The sequence below is a fragment of the Dendrobium catenatum genome, unplaced genomic scaffold (genome assembly GCF_001605985.2).
Source record: "Dendrobium catenatum unplaced genomic scaffold, ASM160598v2 fragScaff_scaffold_842, whole genome shotgun sequence".
Classification (NCBI taxonomy): domain Eukaryota; kingdom Viridiplantae; phylum Streptophyta; class Magnoliopsida; order Asparagales; family Orchidaceae; genus Dendrobium; species Dendrobium catenatum.
The window spans coordinates 479,303-506,084 of record NW_021319304.1 but is presented as its reverse complement, the minus strand read 5'-3'; the positions used below and the strand labels follow the sequence as shown (position 1 = coordinate 506,084).

Below are 26,782 nucleotides of genomic sequence, written 5' to 3'. Positions count from 1 at the left end.
TCTTGAAGAACTTTCTAGTAAAAAAATTATACTAAAAAATTACTTTAACAAGTAATAAAAAGTAATAAAAAGGCCGTCCCAAACGAAACCTTAGACTTCATTTGAGACAGCTTTTTTATTATTTTTAAAACAACTTTCTAGTATAAAAATATATAATTTTAAAAAAGTGTACTAAAAAGAAAGAAAATTATACCAAAAGAAGCTTTTTTTTTTACATTTTCTTCCCCAAGAAAAGATATGAGCATAGATTAGATAACTCCTCCAATTGAATTTATATTTGACTATAAACAATTCTTTATCATTTATCTGTACTATATCATACAATAGCTCATCAGCTTCACCTACCTCTTTAGGAACCAACAAAATACAAATGATGCAGACAACAAATTTCTCACTGCTAGTAACTCTGCAACAAAAACAATTACACCATTTCCAAAATTTCGATGTTCCCGGTCGAATTCGCGGCAACGAGAGAATGTGATTCGCCGCGCCAGCACAAGCAGGAGATGAACTGGTTAGAATCATCAGCTTCGCGGCCAGAAATGGGATCAATGCTCCCAAATCTGTAGGATAACATAGGCATGGGGAAGGCTTTGTGGTACACAAAAACCTGAAACAAAAAGCATTTAAAGATGATAATCTTATTCATAATATTAACCATTTCTTTTAAATTTTGTTAAACGGGTTCATCTGAACCCAAAATTTTACGGATCAGAATTTCGAGTTGGGTCATATATTGAAACCCCTACTTTATGGTAGTCAATTAGGTTCTCTTATCTATGCTAGAAGGCAAGATGATCTAGTTTTTCCCTTCTTTTGGACTGCTGGAATTGCAATTCCAGAATTATTGCTCGTTGTTTTCTTCTAGAATTACTAGCAGCAGGTGACCAATTCCTACGACTCCAGATGATGATTGCAGCAGGTGAAGACCACTTGGAGGTATGTAAGCTGCAGCGACAGAGGAAGATGAAGAAGCAGGTAGCATCTCCAAGGGCTGCGCCCAGCAACAGCTATGAGGCTGGCAATTTTGGGTGTTGCCAACTGAAAGTGATGGAGAGAAGAGGATTTTGGAGAATTTTGGATTGAATTGGTTGGTCAAATATTTTGCTACCATTGAATGTTGGAAGAAAAATGATCATATTTGATTTGCTTGGGGAAGAGGTATTTTATTTTCAGTGTGAAAGGGGAATAATTTCATCATTTGATTGATTCTACTCATGTGCATAAAAGTACAAGAACGGGAGAATTAATTTTCTTAGCAAAGTTAGAAACAACTAAAGAAAAGGGTAATGATATAAATTATATTCCTATAGTGAATGAATATATAGATGTTTTTTTGGATGAATGGAAGGATTTACCTCAGAATAGAGAGGTAAAATTTTCAATAAATCTTCAACATATAACAAATCCAATTATAAATGCACCTTACAGAATGGCAACCAAAGAATTGCAAGAATTAAAAAGTCAGTTGACAGAATTGATAGAAAATTATTTTATCAAACCCAGTTCATCTCCATAGAGTGCACCAATACTATTTGTCAAGAAAAATGATGGTTCAATATGACTTTGTATTGATTACATAGAATTAAATAAAGTGACTATTAAAAACAAGTGCCCTCTTCCCAGAATAGATGATCTATTTGACCAATTAGCAGATGCTTCTATCATTTATTTAATGATAACAAAAAAAAATTAGCAGATGCCTCTGTATTCTTCAGAATTGATTTGAGATCAGGTTAGAGTGAAAGAAGGTGATGTTGAGAAGACCGTTTTTTATATCAGATATGGGCATTATGAATTTTTTGTTATGCTATTCGAACTAACCAATGCCCCAGTAGTGTTCATGGATATGATGAACAGGATTTTCAGACCTTTCCTTGATCAATTTGTAATTGTTGTTTATTGACGACATCTTGATCTATTCAAATAATCATAATGAACATGTTGATCATTTAAAAATTGTGCTAGAATTATTAAGACAACATAAATTGTTTGTTAAATATTCTAAATGTAAATTTTGGCCAAATAAAATTTCATTCTTGGGGCACAATTTCAATAGAGAAGGTATATTATTGGATCCAGAAAAGATAAAAATAGTGATAGAATAGTCAAGACCAACTAATGTGATAGAGTCAAAAGTTTCTGGGAATTAGCAAGATATTACAGAAGATTTGTAAAAGATTTTTTTTAAATTGCTTTGTCTTAATCTAAGTTGAACAATAAAGACATGAAATTTGAATGGAATGGGGATTGTGAGCAGAGTTTTCAAGAGTTAAAACAGTATTTAGCAACTCCACCTATATTGACAATTCCATCAGGAACTGAAGGATTTAAAATTTTCAACGATGCTTTTCTAAAAGGATTGGGTTGGTAAGAGGTGATTGGAAGAATAAGAGGGTTGAAGTAAAAGAGTTTCTAATTTTGATGAAGGAAGAATAAGAAGGAAAGTTGGAGGAAGAAGAAGGATCAGTTTAGGGAAGAAGAAAAAAAGAAAGAGGTAAGAAATTTGTTTGTATGATAATGTTCATAGTTATCTTTTAGATTTTCAAAAAGTTGGTAAAAGTTTCTAAAGCAATTTTACCTAATTATATTTTAGGATTTATTGGGTATATGCAGAAGGGGGATTTTAAGGAAAATTATTATGTTAAATATAAGTTTATGTTATACAATTTATTTGAGTAATAAACTATGGAATCTATCAATCTATAGAATTTGAAATAGGTGATTGTAGGTTACTTCCAGACGCAAAAGAGTAAGAGGTGGAGAATTTGAAGAGAACTCGTCAAGAAGGTAAGTTGTGTAAATTCTAATTAACAAATGCAAGAATTAATAATTCTATATATATATATATCAAAAATTAAAAAAGATTGGCTATAAAATAATATGCAACTTACCATTATAGGTGGGGCAAAATGATCCATATGTATGACACTGCACTGTAAGTGGGGCTAAATGGACCCAGAGATATAATTTCTGCATAGCAAATGGGGCAAAAGGGACCCATAAAGAGGCAAAAGGGACATATATATTGTTCAATAGCAATAATGTCAGGACTATTTGTGCTCTATTGAACTTTTTTTTGAAAGTTCAGTCAAATCTTTAAAAATTGATATTGATATTCTATATAGACTTCAAATAAATGAATTTATAATTTTTAAAAGATGATTAATATTATTTTGCAAATATTTTTAAGTTAATTCAATCATGTTATTCTTTATTATTTGGCATTTAATTTTTATATAAATTGCATAACTTATTGAACCTCATAACACATCAATTCTTTTCATATTGATTGTTATTACAAGAAAAGAAAAAAAAATATTAAAGCAGAATAGATTCAAGTTATTTCATTTTATATTCTAGTATTTAACTTTGTTTGTGGATCTATAGTTGAGATATGATAGACAATTCAGTGGTGTACTATTTTAAATTTTATTAGTGGCTCGATAAGTATTTATTTGATGTAATTGAAGTGATTAGATGCTTCCATTTATATAGTAAATATAAATGTTAATGAATGTTTATACAAATATTCAGATAATGAAAAATATCATATCTTAAGACTGAAAAATTTTATGTTTATTTTTGTGGCACTTTACAATACTAGCAAGGGTATAGTGGGGGTGTTACGCTCCCTACCTCAGTTTTCCCTAAATCTTGCATGAAATTGTTCAAAAATACCTATGTACAAGAAGAAATTAGCTAATATAAAAATCATGACTTGTTTTCTATAAGGTTATATAAATGCATTTGCATTTATAGTATTGTAAGGAAAATTAATAGGTAAGCTTGAGTCCTACAAACAAATAAATATTTCCTGTCTCTTCTGCAGTTAAGCGGATTATTATAATTCAAGTGAACAAGTTGTTCATACTGCAGGTGTGACTAGAAATCAAGTTTCCCACATTGCAAGCAGCTAGAATTCTAGCTCACAAAGATCATGAAAACATAAAATCTTACCTCATTTGTTTCTGAGCCTGTAGCAATATAACCATCAGAAACGGACAGACCAACAAAATTCTGAGAAAAAAAAAAGAAAGAAATTTAAGAGAAGTTCAATGAGAATCAAATTAATCTTTAAGAAAAAAAAAATCTAATCATGATGAACAATTACTAAAGAAAACAGGCTATTACCTTCACATTTGTATGCCCAGTGAATGAGTGAACGGGTCTTTCAATGACCCCTGATGAACTCACAGTAAGGTCCCAAAGCTTCAAAGAGTTGTCTGTCGATGAAGATACAAGGGTGGATGAATCAATAAACTTCACATAGCTCACAGTCCTTGCATGAGCAGCCAATGTCAATAAAGGAAGCCGTACATTTCGTAGATCATAGTAGTACACATTATGATCTGCTGAACCAATAGCAAGTAAATTAGCCGAATCTGGTGGAAATTGCACAGAACATACATTTGCCTTTGTTATGATAGTTCCAGTGCTTCCTCCCTGTATTAAGAAACAGATTTACATGTTGCAAGAATGGAAAATAAGTTTATAATGTCATATAGCAGTGCATAGTTGCAAAGCTGACATACACCAAGTGCAAGAGTACAATTGCCTGATTGATATTCCATAGCTTCACAGTCCCATCATCACTTCCACTAGCTAACTTTGTTGGGTCAATTGGGGAATAGTTAACCGACCACACACGCTTCTCATGTTCCCTCATTTCAACAAGGACTTCACTTCGAGAGACATCCCATACCTGTGATGGAGCATAATATAAGTAATTGTAAATAAGATTAAGGTTTCGTTTGTGACGGCCTCCTTCCTGCTTCTTAAAGCGGCTTTCTAGTATAAAAATTTAAATTTTTTAACTAGAAAACCGCTTTAAAAAGCAGTAAGAAAGCCATCCCAAACGAAGCCTAAGAAATGAAGAAAACTGTGAGGATCTTCAATGAGAAGAGAAAGCACTTCCTTCATGAGCTTCTTGGGAGAGGAGGGAGAGAGGGAAGGGAAGAGGGAGATGGAAGAAAACAAATCCTTTATTGCTTGACCATACCTATTACAACCTATAAAGCCTCTATATATAGGTACTAATGCTATACAACAAGCTACACAACAAGCTACAAACCTAAATCTAGTACCACCGTGGAGAATTGTTAGATATAGATCCTAGATTTAGCTTTGTAGCTTGTTGTGTAGCTTCTTGTATAGCATTAGTGCCGATATATAGAGGATTTATAAGTTGTAATAGGTATGATCAAGCAATAAAGGATTTGTTTTCTGCCTTCTCCCTCTTCCCTTCCCTCTCTCCCTCCTCCTCTCCCAAGATCAAGAAGAGGAAGTGCTTCTTCCTCTCAAGCAAGATCTCACAAAAACAGTATGATTATTCACCTGCACAACCCCTTCGAAGTCACTTGAAGCAATCTGGCTCTTTATGTAGCCATTCCAGCAAACATTGCTGAGTTTTGATCTACTAGTCATCTCAGCCACAGGATAATGAATATTGTGTTCTTCATTTAATATTGCATCACATTCAAAAACTTTGATCTTCCTATTTACACCAGCAGTAGCAAAAAATTCTTTATCCCGGTCGAAAGAAAGGGAGCAAATCAAATTACTGGAGTTTAGCAGGTCTCCTTGTTTAACTTCTGCACGAACTTTAAATTTGCTGAAAGATAAGTACTTGCACAAACCGTTCAGGAAAGGATTTACCAAATCACTCATTTTACTGCCACCATTGCCTTTCTTAGAGGCTAAATAATCAGCAGAACTCCCATCAGTTCTCACAGTTGATCCACTACTAGGATTACTAATTAGCATTTTACTACTAAAACGTTGGCCTATTGGCCTCATAGTTTTGTATCTTGATGAAAAATAAGCTTCCTCCAGCCTGCTAAAGTTTTTCAAGATTCGAGAGCTCTTTGATGATATTTTCTCATGGGTCTCTTGGTTAGTATCTGGTCTGGGAACATCAAGATGATTCTCATTGAACTTTTCTTCCATAAAATCCTTGTGTCCAGGCCTGATGCGCTTTCGAGAGCCCGAAGAAAATGAATCTTCATTTATTTCATTACAAGGTAATGGACACTCAAATTTATGAGCTGTTCCATGATCACCTTTCTCAAGTCCAAGAAAGGAGCATCCATTTTTCATGAGGCTTGACCTTTGATTTTCAACTTCTTCTATATCAGCACAGAGAAAACAAATGGTGTCATGAAGCTTATGAGCAGCTTCTATCTTTCTTGTTTGCAGCCCCAAAAGAAAATCCAGAAGTAACTCCAACTCTTCAATCTCCTCTTTCAACTTGATAGCTGCTCCTCGCTCTTCTAAACTATCTAGTTCTTCGTTTAAGAACTCGCTTTCTAACAACTCGCTGCAATCCACAAGAAAAGGAATCAGATTAAAATCAAAGAGTAAAATTCCAATTAGGTAAAAGCTGAATATGTTCATTCATGTCCTAAGGTGAATTTTTGACATAAAAGAGAGTACCTAGGATCCCCTAACAATGACTAGCTTTGAACTTGAAATATTTTGAGAGCAATGGTTAACTTTCTTTTATTCCTTCCTATCCAAGCATATATATAATTTGCACTTCCTACCACTGCATGCAAGGATGAACCATTTTTTGCTTTGCAGACATATATTTTGCAGACAATGCAAACATCGTAACTTTTTTTTTCTTTTTCCACATGGCAGATATATTTTGCAAAACTAAAGTAGTTCTATTGCATTCAAGTCAGACAAGCATGAGCAGGACCAGACCAGCCTCAGTGGCAATAAGGATATGTTAATCTAAACTTGCCGCACAAGAATTTTGTCAATTACTGAGAAATATCTTCTCAAGCCTAATCAGCTCCTCCTCATTGATTAGGTTTATGTTGTAGCAAAAATAAGAAAAAAAAATGAGGAAAATTGAATCCCTTATTGAGTTAAATCTCTTATGTAATTCATGAGATGAAAGTTTAATGAAAACATATTGGGGATGGGGGAGGGAGAGAGAAAGAGATGAGATATATTGGGGAGGGAAATACCGGTAGTTTAGTGTTAAATACCGGCGGTTGAACCGCCGGTTAATAGCAGGGTTTAACCACCGGTATACAGCGAATTTCCTGTAGTGGAAGTGATCACTAGATGTTAGTGGAAGCTGAGAAGGTTTGTGCTTCAATCAGTTTGAAGAATTATCACTCAGTTTTTATTACAGAAGTTGTCTTGCTATGCAGTGAATATATACCCATACACGTTGATCTATGTAGAAAGTCCTGTGCCATAAAGAGAGAGAGAGACACACACATGTAGGGAAATCCTCAACTTGCATCCAAATTGTCAAATAACATACAACAAATCATCTACTACTACTACAAAAGAAAGAAAAAAAAAAGCAATACTTTTTAACGGTAAAGTTGTACTCTTGTTTTCAAGCATAACTTTTTCATTTTATAAAATTAAACATATATCCTCAAAATCAGGTCTGAGATAGGATCAATATTTAAAAAGGTGATCTTGAGGCTAATTGATGTGAAGGGGTGGAGCAAATTTGCCTAAAAAATAGTCGAGAGAGGTGCTTAGCCTATAGGGGATACACCCTATAGACTAAGGCATCGCCCAAAGGACATGAAATTCATATTTTGTGCGTGAATGACAAGATGTCTTGCACTGTGACATAAATTAATTTAAACTTATCAAGCAACCAAATTTTAATATTTCATAGAATCTTCCTATTTATTTGAATAGGAAACTTAAAGACAAAATTAGTTGTCTTATATATTTCCTACTAGGAGCACTCTTAAGATTGTATAACTTATTCTAAAATTCTTATAATGGCATCCGCAATGAAGAAAATATTTCCCAAGTATCCTCCTCTTACTTTTCTTCTTTATTTCCGAAATGTATAACTTTCAATTTATGTTCCACTTTCTGGTTTGTAATACACTTCTGCCACACTTTTCCTCACCAAGGACAACAACAACAACATTGCTCCCTTTGTCTCAAATTCCCTCGAGACTAAGTGATGAAATCCAAATGACATGAGAGTTGCAAAACATTCATTCAACACATCAGTTGAATGGAAAGAACTAACTAAAGTGGTCGCAATGGGTTCACACATTCTAGAAGGGAAGGGAAAAATTAGGTCATTGACTTGGCATCATAACTAAACAATGTGAAACCATGTTTAAAATATGGGACGAACATGACTCTTTCGTGATGTCTTAATTATAGAACTCAAAAGATAATTGATATATGCATGTTCCTCCATTCAGAAAAGAAAATATGGTATACAATAAATTAAAACTATCTACACATTCACTATATCACACAAATCTATGAATTCAATATTAATATCTCTTCAGCAAAGCAAAGAGGGCAATCCATCACAAATATCCCAACCTATTGCAAAGCCTATGATAAGAGATGGACCATTATTAATACATCCAAATGTAATGTAGTCAAAATGTGGCTCTTCTTAAAACATTTGTTGAAAAAGACCAAATATGTGATTTTTTGGGGATTAAATGTTAAATTTGATGTTGTGAGGGTATAAATTATCAAAAATGAGGATTTAAAATCACTAAACAAATTCATTGCCTAAACTAAAGAAAGAAGAAAGGGAGTCATGATCACCAACAACCCAATAGAAGGCTCAAGATTAACATCCAAGGCTATCGATCTCAAGAGCTCTGACTCAAATCCTTCTGCAACTGAGGACCTCAAGTAACCAAACCTAACAAAGATTATCAATAAAGATACCCTATGGAGCACATATTGCAAAAAGGTTTGAAATACATGGTAAAGATGTTGAAAACTTTATAGCATACCACAAAATCGAAGTCAAACAGCACAAGAGATAAGTAAAAGAGCAAAAATATGTATTGTAGCACATATGATAGAAGGTAACACAAAAGAATCACCAAATGAGTTCCACATAATATATAAAGGCTATAAAGCTTTCTAGGAATACTGGAGAAAACATCTATGAAATGTTAGGCGGGCCCCTCCGGTCCTTACTCTAGGCGGGCCCCACATGGAGTTAATTCAAGGGTTGGAGGGAAAATTTGAATGGAAAGGGGGGGAAATTTGAATAGAAGGGCTGTTTAGGGATTTTGTATGGGGATGAGAGTTAAAGAGGGGGAAAGGGGGGAATTAGGTCCTCATCTTGAATTTGAATAAAAAGTTTGAGATCTCATTATGTGCTTGGGCTCTAGGGTTTGCTAAAGACTTGTGGAGAGTTGTTCTTCCTCTCGAATCGAAGGACGTTGTATCTTTCTTTGTTTTCTTGCATCTACTAGTGGAAACCTTGTTTCTTTTCCTTATTTTTCTCTGTTTGGGTGCATTTCCTGCTGCAGAGCTGCTGTAAAACTGCTGGGACAGCAGTTTTGCTCACTGTTTTGGGCTGATTTTGACTAGGGTTGCTTGCGAACTCAAGTATTACCTTAGGGTTACTTGCGAACTCAAGTATTTCCTATCAGAATGTTGAAAAGATATCTATGGTGCACATATTGTGAAAGGATTGACACCAAAGGAAAGATGTGAAAACTTTATGCCAAACCATAAAGTCAAAATTAGACAGCACAAGGGAGTTAAACAAAAGAGCAAAAATATACATTCTAAAACATATAAGGCAATACCAAAGAATCTCCCATTGAGTTCCACAAATAAGAAATAGAAAGGCTAAAAAATAATTCTAGGAATACCAAAAAAAACATATATGCCAGGTACATGTATTGTAGTATTCTCAAGTGTTACCTTATCTTCTCTACCTTCAAAGTCTCAAAGATGCCCATTTTTAGTTATTGGAGAATTGATTCAGGAGAAACATGCTAGATAAACAACTACTCTAACAAAATTATTTCATATACTATTTATCCTAGAAACCAAAAAATAATCATTATCGATGGATCATTGACAATTATGATTAGCTAAGAAGATATTCTTATAAACACATCCCTTGCACTCTTAAATATCCTTCATGTATCTAAATTATTAACAACATGTTATCCTTTCAAAAGCTAGCTAAACAGCACAGGGAGGGCAATTAGAGTGGCAAAAAGGAAGGGATGGTCTCCATCGCCTTGAGAAAACTAATGATTAAAAAACTTTACACAATCTTCTGTTATTTCTTCTTTCAAAAACGATTAAATCAAATAAAATTAGATATGGCTTCAAAATCTACGTATAAGTTACCCATTCTTTATTGTTCTAAAAAACTATATTACCTTCGTTATTTAAAAAAAAAATCAATATTGAAAAGTTTATTGTAATGTTTGTGATTAAGCAAACCACAAACATACCAATTTTACAAAAAATTAAACATCCCTAATTCCCTTTTTGTCGTTCATAATGGCATCTAGGAATCTGATAGGAAGTACTTGAATATTTCAAGTAAAACCTAACACTATTGGTAAAAACAGCAAAAACAGTCCACAACTCCAATGGAAAACAGCAAAAATCGTAATTTTCTTGGAAAATATGAGGGAAAACACTTGAAATTCACTAGTAGAAGAAGAAAAATAGCAAGATACAATTGATCCTCTATTTGAGAGGAGGTTCTATCTCTCCCAAATCTCTAAACGCAGCTAGAGCCCAAAAGAAACCTAAACCTAAGTGATCCTAAATTCAGCCAAATTCAAGATACCCTAATCCTAGGAAAACAAACTATTTAATGCATACAAATCAAAGAAAATCCCTAAACAATCGCTACATTCAAATTCCCTCCTAAACTCCCTTCAAAAACCCTTCCAAAATTGCTATGTTGGCGCTTGTTGGTGCTTGCGGTGCGATCGGCGTACAGGAGAAGCGGATGCTTCCGCCTGGGCCGGTCCCGTATGGAAAGGCTGGACCGGTCCAATGGATCGGTCTAACATAATTATATTCTTTGCCTGACATCTCCAAGGCTCAATGGTTTGTCTTTTATCGATGTCGTACCAATATGTCATGGAACCTTCTACTTAAATCTAAGAAATGACATGAGTACCACATTTCTCACATTTCACAACTTGATTAAAAATTAATTTGTTGTTGAAATAAAAAAGAGTTTGATATTATAATACTAATAACTATTTTATTCACTATCTTTCATACTTCTAAGAGGATGGAATAATACATGAGTCTTCTTCTGTGTATATACTCCAACAAATAAAGTAGTTGAATAAAAGAACCACCACCTACTTGCTCCCACTAAAGCTTCCTTTTTTTTTCAAAATGATGTTTCAAAAAATTATTGGGGGAAACTATTTTAACGACCACTTACATCATAAACAAGTTACTTGTAAGGGTTTTTTAATTCAAATATCTTATGGAAGGCCTAAAAAATTTCTTTCCTCACTTTAACACCATAAATAACCTCATTCTAAAATTATTTGTTAGTGTTACTTCTCTTCATACACGCTCTAAAAATAGAGGAAAATTTGATTCACAATCAATTAAATGTGCGACCATTAGTTATTCTCCCACATAAAGGAGATATAAATGCTACCACCCCTCTATGAGAAAGGTGCATATTTCAGCTCATGTTACTTTCAATAAAGAAAAATACTAATTTATTACTACTTACCCTCAACAATAAATATGAGATAAAGATACATTTTTCTCCTAGATTGTCATTCCTCGGCACGCATCGCAACAAGCAATTCTATTCCAGACTCTGCTACCCCTATCCAAACTAAGATTATGCCTAAGCCACTTTCTATTTAACCACTACAGATTTACTCAAGAAGCAATGCATTAATCCCTCAATCAACACAAGCTTAATCAACTGAACAAATACCTGTTGTTGAATCTACTAAAGGAACGATCAAACTTACAACTAAAAGGAGTCCTGGTAATAAAGGTACAAGAACATCTAATGAACACCTATTATTCTTGTTTTTCTCATACAAAAGTCTTTCTCATAATCAATAAACCTTCCTGACTACCCTGCAAACTACTTCTAACCCAAAGGAAACCATTGATTTCTTAAATAGGGAGAATTAGAATAGTGCTATGAAAGAGATCAAAATGGAAGCACTTCAAAATAAAAAATAAAAAATAAAACATGCAAATAGGTAAGATTACCACAATAAAAGAAACAAATGGAATGTAAATGGGTCTTTGCTATAGTGTAAATTAAATGGTTCTTTAAAAGGTATAAAACTAAATTAGTTGTCAAATGCTACACTCAAACAAACAGAATTTATTACCTTAAAATATGTACTTCAGGTGCCAAAATGAACACTATTAAATTATTCTATTATTAGTAATTAGTATGGAATGGAAAATATAGTAATTTGCTGTTAAAAATGCTTTATTGATGGTGAGCTAGATGAGGATGTATATTCAAAGGTGAAATTAGGATTTTGTTTAAATATAGAACAAAAGTTACATAAGCTAAAAAAAACATGGTATGAATTAAACCAATCTTTAATAGGAGTGTCAAAATGGGTCAATGGGTTGGGTTCGGATCTGACTCGAATCTGGTCAACCTAAACACAAACCAAAACTATTTAATAAACAGGTTAAAAAGGTGGAACCGAACCCAACCCGAATGACCTGAACCAGACCCAATAACCCATTTTGATTTTTTTTAAATCTTTTTATATATTTTTAATAATAGATTTTAGAATAATTAATAAAAAATAGGACTATCATACCAATAAATAAATAAATTGAAGAAAAAAATAATTTAAACAAGTAATTTCGGGTCAACATAAGTTTGGCGAGTCAACCTAAACACGGCCCGTTTAACAAACATGTCAAAATTCCAGACCCGAACCCGACCGTTTATTAAACAGGTCAACTCAAACCTGAATTTTTTAGAGGATCCTATAATTTTTTTTACACCCAAAATCTTCAATGGCCTCACTCGTAAGATTCACCAAGGTAATGCGCAATATAAAATATAAATAAATTCAATGAGACCTACATTATTTGTAAAACATACGCCTAAAGCATGCATCTCTTCACCGGTAATTTATGTGGCCGAAATATCATAATAGTTAGTGATGTGGAAGAAATTGAGAACTTAAAATATATCTATATTTAAAGAATTTAAAGTAACAATGTAGGCAACTTAAAGTATTTATTTAGCATTGAGCTTGCACACTGTGCACATAGAATTTTTATATCACAACAAAAAGTCATAACGGACTAATTGAAAGATATAGGTATATTAGGATGCAAGCTTGTTAAAAGTCCCATAAAATTCAATCAGAAACTTAGAGATTCTCAAATAGACACAACAAAAGAAAAAAAAATCTCCTATAAAGGACTTCTGGGAAGATACATCTACTTAACAAAAACTAGATTTAACAGTGCTTATATTGTTAGCATTGTGAGTTAATTCATGCACAGTTCTAAAGAATTGAATCTTAGGACAGTACAAAGAACTCTACAATATTTGAAGGAAACCCAAACAACATAAAAAAATGGGAAGAATTCACTCTTGAGGCATTAAAAGATAAAGATTATGCAAGTTTTATGATAGACAAGATCAATTTCAGGATATTACATATTTTTAAGAAGCAATCTCGTGATAGGAAGAAATAAAAAATAAATATGATAAAAACATCTTGCACAGAAGCCGAAATTAGATATATGACATTGAGAATCTGTGCTCCATTATGACTAAATATTATCCTAAAGGATTTGAAGTTTGAATAAAATGTCCTATGAAGCTCTATTATGATAATAAGACAGCTATCAATATTGCATATAATCCCATGAAACATAATCATACATAGCATATTAAAGTTCATACAAATTTTACAAAGGATATGCTTAACAATGGTCTAATCCAAGGTTTGAAATTGTGCCATCAGGTATTGAGCCATATTCTTTCCATGAGACGAGGCGTAAGCCTCAAGGTGTTTTGAAACGTAAACCTTTGAATTAAATTATTAAATTAATGAAAAACATGAAATGATAAGTAGAATATTAACATCAAAGTAAATTATTCCAATAAGAGTATTCAAAGTCAATATAAGGCTACAATCAATGCTAAATAAATAACCTCTATCACTACCGGTTCAAAATAAATAAGTAGTCTAATGTCATAATTGTGACTTTAAAATTTCCCTATTCTATTCTCATAGAGGATCTTTATTAAAATAATCGTTATAATCAATTACTTTCTCTCCCCTCTCATATTGAAACAAAGAAAATAGGTTTTCAACACCAAGAGGAGAGGTGTTGGAGGAGAAGCAACGGCGGTGAAGCTACAATGGCAACATAACAAGAAAGGGTGCCAGTGTAAGGGTTTTCCGGCATGTGGCTAGACATTTGAGGTCATGCAATTTTCTCAAGTTTGGCTTGGTTTATGGGGGGTTAGTGGTCAACATGAGGCATATCTCACTCCAACTGAGGTGTCAGCCCCATCTGGCAAATGTGAGGCATACACCTCATTGACTTTTTTAAAATTGTGTTGAGACAAGCTTTGAAGTGCGCGCCTGATTGCTACATTTACACCCGGTCTAATATTTATCTCGCTTATAACCACATGTGAATAACTTGCCAACATATTCACCATGGGAATATCAAGGGCAGACCTTCAAAAATTATATGGCAAACATGGAATGAAAGACATCCATTTATTTTCTTGAGGGAGAATATGTAAACAACTCTTTATTTTTGCCTTGACTTCCACCCTCTTCCTTTCTTGATGCCACTACCTCATGGATCCCTAACTTCAATCCAAACTTCAACCCTCTTCCTTCCTTAGGGGTTGTTTGAAGTGGGATTTAACTTTAGTGGGATTTAATAAATCCTGTAAATCCGGATTTAGTAAATCCGAAATGTGTTAAATCCTGATAACTGTTTGGTATGCTAAATGTTAAATCTTGTTAAATCCTAAGAAACTGTTTGGTAACATATATTAGGATTTATGGCGGTTAGGGATTTAAGTTTAAAGGAAATATTTATGAAATCAAGATCATTGCATAAAACATAATAAAACCAATTTTAGTTCATATAAAATGACCGAAAATTCAATAAAAAGCAAATACAAACTAATATGGACCAAAATGACAGTTGAAATATTAAATAAGAAAATTATATTAATATTTAATTACTAAGTATATCATTAATTAGTCAATTAAGTTAAATTAGATAATTAATTTATGCATTAATTATTTAATTAATTAATTGCATTATTAATTATTTAATATTAATTAAGTTAATCAATAATAACTTTGAGGCGTCTAGGGTTTGCCTTTCATCTTTTCTTTTCGTTGTTGTTGTTCGGCTTTGTTGCTTAGCAGGAGGTGTAGAGATTGCGCGCGTCGCTACTTCGGTTCCTTCGTGGCGACGACTTTCCCTTCCTGTCGGGTCGGAAGTTACGACATTTTGATCGGAAGAAACAACGGGAGCTTGGTGGCTGTGGAGGTTCTCCCTTTCGCGCGCTTCTTCGGCGACTGTTGAGCTTCAGCGACATGGGCGCCACGGGTAAGTCTTTCGCCATTCTTTAAATCCCGTTAAATCCACCAAACCGAGGGATTTACTAAATCCGAGATTTAAGTCGTAAATCCGGAATTTATTGAATCCCGGGATTTAACGCACGTTGTAAAACCGTTTGGTTGGATTTAGCATAAATCCGACTTAAATCCGACGATAAATCTGATACCAAACAGCCCCTTAATGTTGTCATCTTATGGATCCATGAGATACTTCACTACAAGAAAAAAATGGCTATACCAGTGGAATTTCCAACGTAATTATATCCGCCAGTAGTAGCGGCAATGTAATCGACAGATATTCCACTAGTCACTTACCGGCGGGTTTTCTGACGGATAAACCGCTAACAATTTTTAGGTGGAAAACCCGCAGGCAATTTTTTGGCAAAAAAACTGCTGGCAATTTTCAAGCAGAAAACTCGCTGGCAATTTCACCGGTTTTTATAAAATTGATGGTAACTTCTGTCGAAAAATACACTGAAAATTTCTTGTGAAAAACTTGTCGGCTTACTTAAACACGACAAAATATTTCTAGCAAAAATGTCGCCGGAAACATTTTCGCCAAAAAATCCACCGGCATTATAGCCGGAAAAGGCCCTATTTTCCTCCCGGCACTATTCATGATTGTCTTCCTACTCATTTCATTCTTGCTTCGCTCTCGACCACGTGAGTTGCCTCCCGTCGAACGCCGTGTCCACCGCCTTTGTGTACACCACTTCGTCGCCATTGTTCGCCGCCTTGGTCGCCGGCACCGCCATATGTTGTTCTGCTATTAGCCAATTTCTTTTTGCTTTGGTCATGGATGATCTCGGTAGACATTTGCAAGATATTGTACCATGGTGTATGCATTTTTTTGATGATATTCTCCTTGTTGATAATACTAGAGATGGAGTTGATGGTAAAATAGATGTGGATGATATTAGTAGAATTCAAGTTGGATGGTTAAAGTGGAGGAATACATTGGGTTTATTGTGTGATAGAAAATTCTCCTCAAACTTAAGGGAAAATTCTATAAGACATGGTGAAACCTGCAATGCTTTATGATATAAAATGTTGGTCACTAAAAGAGAAGCATAACATTAAGTTAAGTGTTTGCAGGGATGAGAATGCTCATGAGTGACTTTACTCTTACAGACAAGATACGAAATAAGCATATATGTGAAAAGGTTGGAGAAGCTCCTATGGAAGATAATATTAGAGAGAGTGAGAGAGTCACCTTAGATGGTTTGGACACATAAAACGGCGGCCTCCCGATAACCCAGTTAAGAAAGTAAAGGTATTAGATTTGGCTTATATTAAGAAAAAACTTGGATGTTTGAGACACGGGAAGAGTGCTTCGCAAAGGACGAATATTTCTGCACAATTCTGCCAGAATTCCGTCGGTAAATCCAACAAAAATATATCCAGCGGAATAATTCCACCAAAACAAAATTTTCAACTCTCGTTTTACCGTCGACTAAATTTCCACTGGAAATCCGTCAGAGATGCACATTTTATGGCGGAATTAATCATTTTCTGGCAGATATGGACCGCCAATAATATGAGTTTTTCCTGCAGTTCTTGTTGTCAACGCACGAATCCGTGAGACTGTTTTAATTATTTTCAGTTATTTATATTCTCTGATTTTGTATGTTTTCTATTATATACTCTTCTAAGATTTTATAAATTTTGTACATATCGGAATAAAAGATAAAACAAACTATTCTCCAACTCATGAAAAAAAAAAAGACATTGCCTCGTTGCTTCCAAAAAGATGGAAACATAGAAGGCTTTCATGTCCTCTAAAAAATTGCAGGAACTCTATTAATGCTAGGGTTGTATGTATTATTAATCATCGAAGCAAATCTAAGTAACCAAGCAAAGGTTCTCCTTACCCTCGACGACATGTGTCTATTAATCAAATCATTGAATTTTACATTTCATTTAATCAATGATTTGTTAAACGCAAATATATAAACTTAAATTATTAAATAAATATCCAAATTTTAACAATTATTAAAAAGAATGACACATAAACAATAAAATTGAGAAACAATTATCAATAACTTGGTAATAATGTCGAATACACTTACGCTTATTATAACCACGCATGAAGGAAAAAAAAAAGGACACTAGGATTGTGTTGAAGTAAAACCTTGTTGAATATTGAACCCGAATTCATACAAATTATGTTGAAAATTGAAAAAACCTAAAGAAATTCAGGCTTTGTTTGCCATTGTTGAATTTTGTAGTGTTGGATTGTTTAGTAAAGCAGATGACTGTATAATAAAATTATATTAAGCATATTGTTTAGCTTGTTGCTTAAAGTGTACTAAGAATTTTGTTTTTCTAGTAAAAATTTGTCATAACAGTGAAATAAGTTTATTGAATAGAATATTATAATGAATTTCATATATCATCATCATCACCATCCTCATTATCCTTATTAGCCTTATCCCAACTATTTGGGACCAACTTTATGAATCCTCATACTTCATCCCATTTTGTTAAATGCTCCATGAGGCATTAAACTCTTTTCAAATTATTTTGAACAACTTATATCAAAATTTAATATAATATATTAATCTTAATTAGTAAATAAGTATTTAAATAAATATTAATTTCTTTAAAGGAAAAAAAAACTAGCATTCATAAAAAGCACTTTTTGAAAAGCCAAATAAACTGCTACTAAAAAAATTTAGGCTTCGTTTGGGACGGCTTTTTTATTGCTTCTTAAAGCAGTTTTCTAGTACAAAAATTAAAATTTTTATACTAAAATTAAAAAGCTGCTTTAAAAAGTAACAAGAAATCTATCTCAAACGAAGCCTTAGTTTCCATCTTTCATAAAAGTTAATTGTTTATGTTGTTCAAGAAAACATAAGTAGCAGAAAATCTAGGTAAAAAAATAGCTTAAATCACTTAATATTTGAGCAGTTGAGCTAAACCAAAGCAATAATACCCAAAAAAATATCATCACAGTTTAAAAAATCTAACCTCAATGTAGGCCTACTACTTGGCTGTGGATGCAAAAGCCACAAGCAAAAGGAAGCCTCCTTAGGCCACTTGAGTAGCATTTGTGGAGGAAGAACTCGGTCTCTCAAGTTAGACATTTTGCTAAGCTTCTCTTCCAGAGTTTCGAACATGCAAAATAACTAGCAGACCAAAACCAATAACCAAAATTAACAGATCAAACAATCAAAGGTTTAGCCAAAGATAAAACAAAATTGATTCCTAACCTCAAAAAGAAGAACTCCTAATTTGTAAACATCAGAGGCAAATAAGCTTTGCCTTCCTTCGACTTCTTCAGGGCTCGCATACCAAGTAAACTCCATACTCAATATTTTCTTGAGAGGAAAGTCTCTGGTCTCATCAGCCTCACTCACCACATGCAATTCTCTCTTTCCCTCCACAGACTCCATTGAAGTCATCTGATCACCAGGAGCCACGGCAGCTCCGGCAGCATAGCTACCTTCTTCGTCCCCACATGAAGTGTCTGAACAAGAAGCGGATTCAATGAAAGAAACACGGTTAAGTGCTGACAAGACAAAGCAAGATGGCCTAATGTTGTTAACCACAACTCCCTGAGAATGTGCGAGGTTCACCGCCTCGACAACCTGCCGGAATATATGAAGACATTCTACAAAGTCCACCGGTCTCTTGGGCTTGTCCAGCCACTCCCTGAGACTCACCTCGCCGGAATTCTGATGAACATGACCGGCAGGTTTCAACTTGGGATCAAAACATCTTTCATCAGCACGGCATCGGTTAAGATCCTCGTCGTCCTCCACCTCCTCCTCCATAGAAATGCCGCCACCAACTAGCTAATTACCCCAAGCTTTAATTTGCTTGAGGCGGCCTTCAAGGGCTTGGAGGCGAAGAACCTCCTCTAATCAAACTCCTTCTCGAAAACCTCCATGCGACCATTTCCAATGACAAGAACCAATCTTTTACTCTTCAAGGATCGCCGCTCCGAGCACAGGAAAGCATTTGAAGAGGTTTGTGACGCCAAGATCTGATCTTTCACACGCGAAGAACAAAGCTAGATGCTTTCCATCAAAACCCAAATGCAGAAAGCTCCCCTCTTTCCGGCAAAACTAGACGCACAATGAATCGAACAAACCCAGAGGCCAAGAAGAGAGAGAGAGAGAGAGAGAGAGAGAGAGAGAACGATAAAGAGCGGCAGCTAAACCGGAGAAAATAGAGAGAAGAAAACAACAAGATGATTTTTTTTAAGTGGCCCTCTTCTTCCTTTTTATCACCGAAGCTCCACAGCCTCCCAAATCCGCAGGCTTCTCTTACGCTTTTTATTTTCCACCAGAAAAAATGAAGCTTTCTTTATTTTCCGCCGAGAAAAGAATGGAGAAGAAGAGTAGGGAACCGAGCCGCCTGATTTGCAAAATCCCATTGGCCGAAAAAGTTGTTTAGTAGCCAAAATGAGGAGGAGAAGACGCCGAGCCATCCGCTTAGTTTTCCACGTCTTCCTCCCTGCATTCTGCATCCTTGGAGCTACGTGGTTCTTCCATGTCCGCTCACCAAAACAAGCACGTCCACTTTTTACAGCTTTTGGTTTTTGTACTAATAAAACTTTTACAATTTCTATTTTTTATAATGAATATTCACCTACATCTGAACTATATTAAATAGCCGAATATTAAATATTTACACATATTACATGTTTGCATATTTAATATTAAATTTTTCATATATTATTTATATATTTTTTAATTTATTTTTTATTTTAAAAATATCAATAAATATATTAATATATTAATATTCATCATCATTATTTATAAAATAAAATAAATTATTATTTTAAATGTTTTTTTCTATTTTTTTTATATAAAATATAGTCATTATGTCACTCAGACATGCAATGACTTTATGTAGCATTTTGAGTAATTCATGTTTTACTTGTGAAGTGAATCAAGCTTAGAGAACAAAAACTAGAGAAAGAGAGAACAAAGTCTTAATGATTTATGTTGAGAATTAAGCTTCATTTGGGACTACTTTTTTACTGATTTATAAGAGATTATATCGAACTCTTTTAAACAAAGTCTGGTGAATCAAGCTTAGTTGTAGAGAAACAATTAATAAAAAATTCTAAAGGTATTTCATGTAACATTTTCCTTGGTGTTGATTAACTAATGACCCCTATTTGTAGAAAAGAATAAATGACAGACATTATAAGATTGATTACACGGTATAATTTAATAAGAATTGAATAAAATTTACTTATTATTACTAGTTATATAATGAGCAAATTTGAACTAAGGCCAACTTTTAATCAAAGGAATGGAGAGCAGGTTTCAGATTGAGGTTAGTATCCTAAATAGATTCTTCTGACGAGAACCTCTTATCAATTGACAGGTACTCTACTCGAGATGAAAAATTCCTTGAAAAAATATTCTCAAATAGACAGATTCAATAGCTTTGTACTAAAGGTTGAGTTAGAACTTCCTCTTAAACGATTTTCCCTAGATGAAGTTACAGGCAAATCTAGCTAGGCTTCGGATGACCACAAAATATACAATGACGGAGATGCAAGAGATTCAAATTAGTTCTCAATCAAAAACTTCTTAAATTCAATTCTAATCTAACACATATGGGTGTATAAGATTATGAACATTAAAAACAAAAATTGATATTGTGATGCTTAAAATGCAACCTACAAACAAAATGGTAGCACATTGAATGCACCAATGAATAGTACTATAATAATGCACACACTCCAATTGGGAGCAAGGGGAATGGATGTTTCCTATATTAGTAGTAAGGAGGATGGATAGCTTTGATTTGTTTGTATATTCTATTTAAAACTAAGACTTTTAGGGACTTGTTCTTCATGACATCATTGAGGTGTCATTTTAAGCTATATAAAAATGTTGCTTATGGTTAATGCTTGCCTCGGGCTTTGATAAACCGAATCTTTCACCATTAAATTAGAAGATTAATTATTGTGAGAATCAATTAGGGGAGATAATTAGTGGTAAATTGCATAGATTATGCTGGCATGAGTAATTAATTAAGTGGGTGAAGATTAGTAAATTTATATGATTTTTTAAAGAAGGTGAAGAGCAATCAATATCTATTGTTTATCAAACAAAACTAAAAATAATAATAATCAATATTTGCTTTGTATTATTATTATTATTATTATTCTAAAATTCTAACTCAAATCTTGATGATGATAACCAACCATACTCCATAAAGCTTAAGATCAACTCAGCTCTTATAATCTCTCATTCTTCTCCCTTCGAGTTAGCATCCACGTGATCTATGTTGTTGACTCCGTTCTCTAAAGGTTCTCTGGTGACCAATCTACTGCCTAATTTTTCATCTTGTTCTCAGTATCATTGGTCCTATATTCGTGATGTGTTATAGAAAATTGTCTAGATAGAGCACGAATCTTGATTCATATTTGGATTGGAAACTTTCAAAGTTAAATTTAGGGATATTTGAATTTCAATTTTAACAAATTTATAGTCAAACTGAACATCTTGATATGATAAACCCAACAAAATTAAAATTAGTCCAATCCAAATACAAATATGCCAAACTTCCGACCTTGAATCACCATCACTTATATTAAAAAACTATCCAATATAATTTTCATGCCAACACTAAAAGGCAATTTGATGAAATAAATTTTTAAAAAATATTTTGCATTATAGTGTTTGGTGCTTATTTTAATTGTTATTCTTCAAATGACATCTTTCATAGACTATTTTGTATTAAAAATTTGGCTTCAATCATTGCTTTGACAATAATATATTTTCTTTGCTTTTATAATGCTCAATGATATTTTATGTCACTTACTAAGGGTTCATTTGAGACAGTTTTTTTATTGCTTCTTAAAGCAGTTTTTTAGTACGAAAATTAATTTTTTTGTACTAAAAAGCTGCTTTAAAAAGCAATAAAAAAAAATACGTCCCAAACTAAGCTTAAATCATTGAAGAAGCCTTCTATGCATGCTTTAATTCAACTCTATATTGATTTTTTAAAATAGTTAAAATTATAATCAATTATATTACAAAAATAATAGAAGTGTATATGCATATCAATTCAAGTTTAAATTTTATTTTAGAGAAAATTAATAATAAATTTTAAATAATATAATAATATAATATTCATTAAATTAATATTTTAATATTATTCTCGTTAATTTATATTATCATATCAACATTTAATTGATTAATGTGCAATTAAATTATTAAAATTAATAAAATATCATAATTACTTTCATAAAGTAAATAGAATATAAATAAAATTTATAATATATATTTATCCCAAAATAAATTTAATAATTATAAAAGTACTCAGAATATTTTAGCTCAATCTTTCTTAAAAAATAATGTAGAATTCAACGGCTACGATTTATGACTAAAAGATAATGCTGAAATGAAGTGAATCCAATTCATAGCTGAAGTTTGAAAGCTTTGAGGGTTACTTTGTTTTAAAATAAATATCTAATTATTGTAATTTACTTTTAAAATTGAATTCAATTACTTATTTAATCAAAATTATAATATAAATGGAATAATTTTTTTTTTAACTCTTATTTAAAAATATGAAAATAGAATTTCAAGTACAATATAATATTTTAAAATTAATATAAAATGAATAAAATAATTTTTATTATCCAAAATAAACATAAATTTTGATTTCATAAGAAGTGAATTTCTATAATAAAATAAACAAAGGACAATAGAATTTACTTCAATGTAAATTTCATCTCCAAAATCTTATAATAATTATTTTCAACTACATTGAACTCCCTAAAGGGAAACAAGATAAGGCTAAGTCCAATGACCCAATCTTTTGTTGGGTCGGGCCGGCCCACCGATTAGTTGGATCATTATTGAATTTGACTATAGTCTTTGAGAGCATGTGACAGTAGTAAATGTGCAATCAACAAAATTAAAGCATTATTAATTGAAAAAAAATAATTTTATAAATTTAAATGTCTTTTTCTTGGTTGGTAGCTGTTGACATAACAAGAAATCTTAAATGCAAAGATAATATTTCTTTAATATATAGTTTCTAAATTAAAGGTAGAGTAAATATTCAATAAATAATACTCATTAAAGCTTTCTTTGTCTTTTTTTTTTTCTTTTAGATATTTAATTAAGGATTCGTTTGGGACGGCTTTCTTACTGCTTTCTAAATCATCTTTTTAGTACCAAAATCTTTGAAACTAAAAAATGTTATACTAAAAATCTGCTTCAGAAAGTAGTAAGGCTTCGTTTGGGACAACTATCTTATTTTTTTTAACTAGAATTTTTCGTATTAGAAAATTGATTTAAGAAATAATAAAAAAACCATCTCAAATAAAGCCTAAATAAATAATTTATGTTGAAAGTAGTTTATCTAAAGTACAAGAAACTAATCTTTTAGACTTGAACATTCACTAAAAATATTTAAAAAATAAAAAGAGATATTTATGTCATAACATCAAATTTTTATTTATATATTTAATATTTATGTTATTTTTTATGCAAATAACATGTTTTAAATATTAATTTGGATAAGTTAGCATTGGAAATGAAATTTAGGTTACATTTGCATTACATTTTTTTAGGTAATTATTTATCCTACATTGTTATATGGAGTTGGTGAGAGATTTTTTATAAATTTATCATACATATATATTCCTCATCAGCCTCTCCAAATTAATTATTTGTCTTACCTTATGGATATATAATACATCATTTATAGATCATCCATTATAGTTAAAAGATTCATTAGTGAAAAAAAAGCTACTTTATCTTACATATATATATATATATTTACATTCCCTTTTCATGTATGTCTCCAACTAATTAAATATCTAATCAATCATTAGGCCATATTTGAATAAGCCTTCTCTCTTTTTATGGTCATTATAAAAAATAACTTGTCCCGGAATTATGAGTATCATACATGGTCAGATCTTGTTGGAGGAAGGCAGAGGGGGAGGTTTATGACTTTGGTTCGCAAGGCTATACTTATGAAGGCAGTGCATCCACCTCAGCATTTTATGATCCTAGTGGAGCTGAAAAAAGTGTGGTTGCAGCGTTGACGAGAGAGATATAAGAGATGAGAAAGGTTCAAAATGAGATGCAGGCATAGCTGTGATCCTATAGAGATGAAAATCAAAAGAAGAAAGTGCAAGAACAAGAGCAGCCACATACATCACCAGACAGCGAGGACACAAAGGAGGATTAGTACTCTTATTTGTTTGATGAACTTATGTGTAAACTTATTTGGTTTAAACATTTAGTTTGATGAACTTGTTGTGGTAAAGCAATGACTTTATTTATTTGGTTATGAACTTATTATGTGTTTATTTATTTTGATGAATATATTTGTGATAATTGTTGTGATTGATTATAGTGTCGTGTTGTCCATATTTGTGATAATTGTTGTATTTTCTGTGCAGATTTAGAGTTTAGGGTGAAAATCAATAAAATAGAGAGGCAGCTGTCATTTTTTTTTTTCAAATTCAGCGGCCAACCGACGATTTGGCCGCCGGAAACACCAATACTGGATGGCTAATTATAGCCATCGGAAGTTCACTATAGCCGTCGGTACTTACAGGCGGTTTGCCGACGGTTTCCAGCTGTTCTCCGGCGATACGTCGGCGGTTGAATTGTCATAATTCCTTAGGTTATGACCGCTGGTAAACCACCGGTGATTTACCGGCGGTTTATCGACGATCATAGCTGTTAGAACGACGATAATCCGGCGGTTTGGCCGCCACAAAAATTCTGCCAAATCGGCGGTTAAACAGCCAATAAGCCGCCGATAAATAACCGGTGGTCACCGACGTTATGACCGCTGGAAACCACTGGTGGTATAGACCGCCGGAAAGCCGCCGGTGAGCAAGACAACTAGAAATTGTTTCCTAGGCGGTTTTTACCGACGATTTTTGAAAAGCCGCAATTATTTTGCAAAACTGTCGGAAATGTTATAATAACCACTGGAACAAACCGCCGGTAATGAGTGATTTTCCTATAGTGATTAAAATGATATAAAATCCACAAACTAAAGAATATCATCAAACATTTGGGACAAAAAGAAAGGAACATACAATTAGGGTCTTGTTTGTTGGTTGTCAAATTGTTAACATCACACATACATTAAAGAAGATGGTGTTTAAAGTACCTTTCACTCAAATATCTAATCATTATGTTACAAAACTTGAGGACAATTTTAATTGTGGTCCTTCATTTGATAATTCCATATTAAATCTTCTATGGACATTTGTTTCCATATAAAAGAATATACATAGAGATTGAGATTTATGTATTAACTTGCATAAAGATCTCACATACATATAAATATCACGAGGTAAAATTGCAAGGATCAATAGAGTAATATTTTTTATAGAAAACTTTTGAAGAGGAAAAATTAATGGGTTCTTTCCTAGTAAGAATATATCTAATAGTATTGATTTGATATTACAATGTGATGATATAATGTAAAAAAAATTAGTTTGATGCTACCTCTTTAGCTAATAGTAGACTAATAGTAGATGGCTATGTTCATAAAGATGGATGAGCATCAACTGTCAATGTTGATAAGTATGAAGATTGGCCACAAAAAAAAAAGACTTTGATATCAGTTTTGGGGAGCGTATGTAGTGGTTTTAAATATTAGAAATTATCTTACATCAATTTTAGAACCACTCAATACAAGAAAATAGGAAATTAGCGACCATCAAAATACGCTACTAAAAATAAAAATCTCGTCACTAAAGTGAATATCAACCAAAAAATTGGGCCAGTAGTGTTGAGCATCAAAATTTTATGTCGATAGTATTTATTGTCCTTATAAATGAGGACATGCATGATGTTGGTGGTGTGGGAAAGGATAGTCGGGCAAAGTCGATCAAGTGATAATGCTTGAAAGATCATGATCATTGTTGGATAATGATTGTTGAGAGATCATAATTGGGCAATGATGGTGTAACACCTTCAAATTCAGTATTTAGTTCAACCAATTCTGACCCAATTTAAAGGAGGTAAATCTTTGAATTTCTATATTTTTTAACTCTTTTGCATGTGTGTGGGAATGTTTTTTATACATGTAAGAGTCTATGTGTGTTCTAAACTAGGTCCTTGGGGTTTGTTTATATATTCATAAAACCTCAATTTTCTCATGGGGCATTGCGGCGTTGGGTTTGATAGCACCACGACGAAAGTGAGTTCTACAAAATATGTAATTAATTCAGTAGTTTGGCACATGCAACAACGTCTAGTGGTGCTGTGAGTTTTTGAATAAAGTCATAGGAAACATCGCGGTGCTAGGTTGAATTTTAATATTTTAAATATCTTTTTCTCTATTTTATTCATTTATTTTCTCTTGAGGAAGTCGATGCTAGAGAGAGATAGATGAAGATTTTAGAGAGAGAATGTTTGATTTGAGCAACTTCAATTCATTTTCTACTAATATATGGG

At 32.9% G+C, this 26,782-nt stretch overlaps 1 protein-coding gene across 3 annotated transcripts; it reads right to left on the bottom strand.

Annotated features, from left to right (window-relative positions):
* Nucleotides 1-246: 246 nt before the first annotated feature.
* Nucleotides 247-19,867, bottom strand: LOC110098122 (protein SPA1-RELATED 4-like). Of its 3 annotated transcripts, XM_020824843.2 has the most exons (8): nucleotides 18,581-19,867; nucleotides 18,339-18,496; nucleotides 5,338-6,319; nucleotides 4,559-4,705; nucleotides 4,135-4,446; nucleotides 3,961-4,020; nucleotides 2,895-2,973; nucleotides 247-610 (listed from the first exon to the last, which is right to left on the bottom strand). In XM_020824843.2, the coding sequence occupies exons 1-8, from the start codon at nucleotides 19,142-19,144 to the stop codon at nucleotides 549-551; spliced, it is 2,364 nt and encodes a 787-aa protein (XP_020680502.1). In that variant the 5' UTR covers nucleotides 19,145-19,867; the 3' UTR covers nucleotides 247-548. The 3 variants fall into 3 exon arrangements, 2 of the variants coding, with proteins under 2 accessions (XP_020680502.1, XP_020680501.1); XM_020824842.2 differs by lacking the exon at nucleotides 2,895-2,973 and having other exon boundaries at nucleotides 18,581-19,866; XR_002303310.2 differs by lacking the exons at nucleotides 247-610; nucleotides 2,895-2,973 and having other exon boundaries at nucleotides 4,135-4,226; nucleotides 4,321-4,446.
* Nucleotides 19,868-26,782: the final 6,915 nt, after the last annotated feature.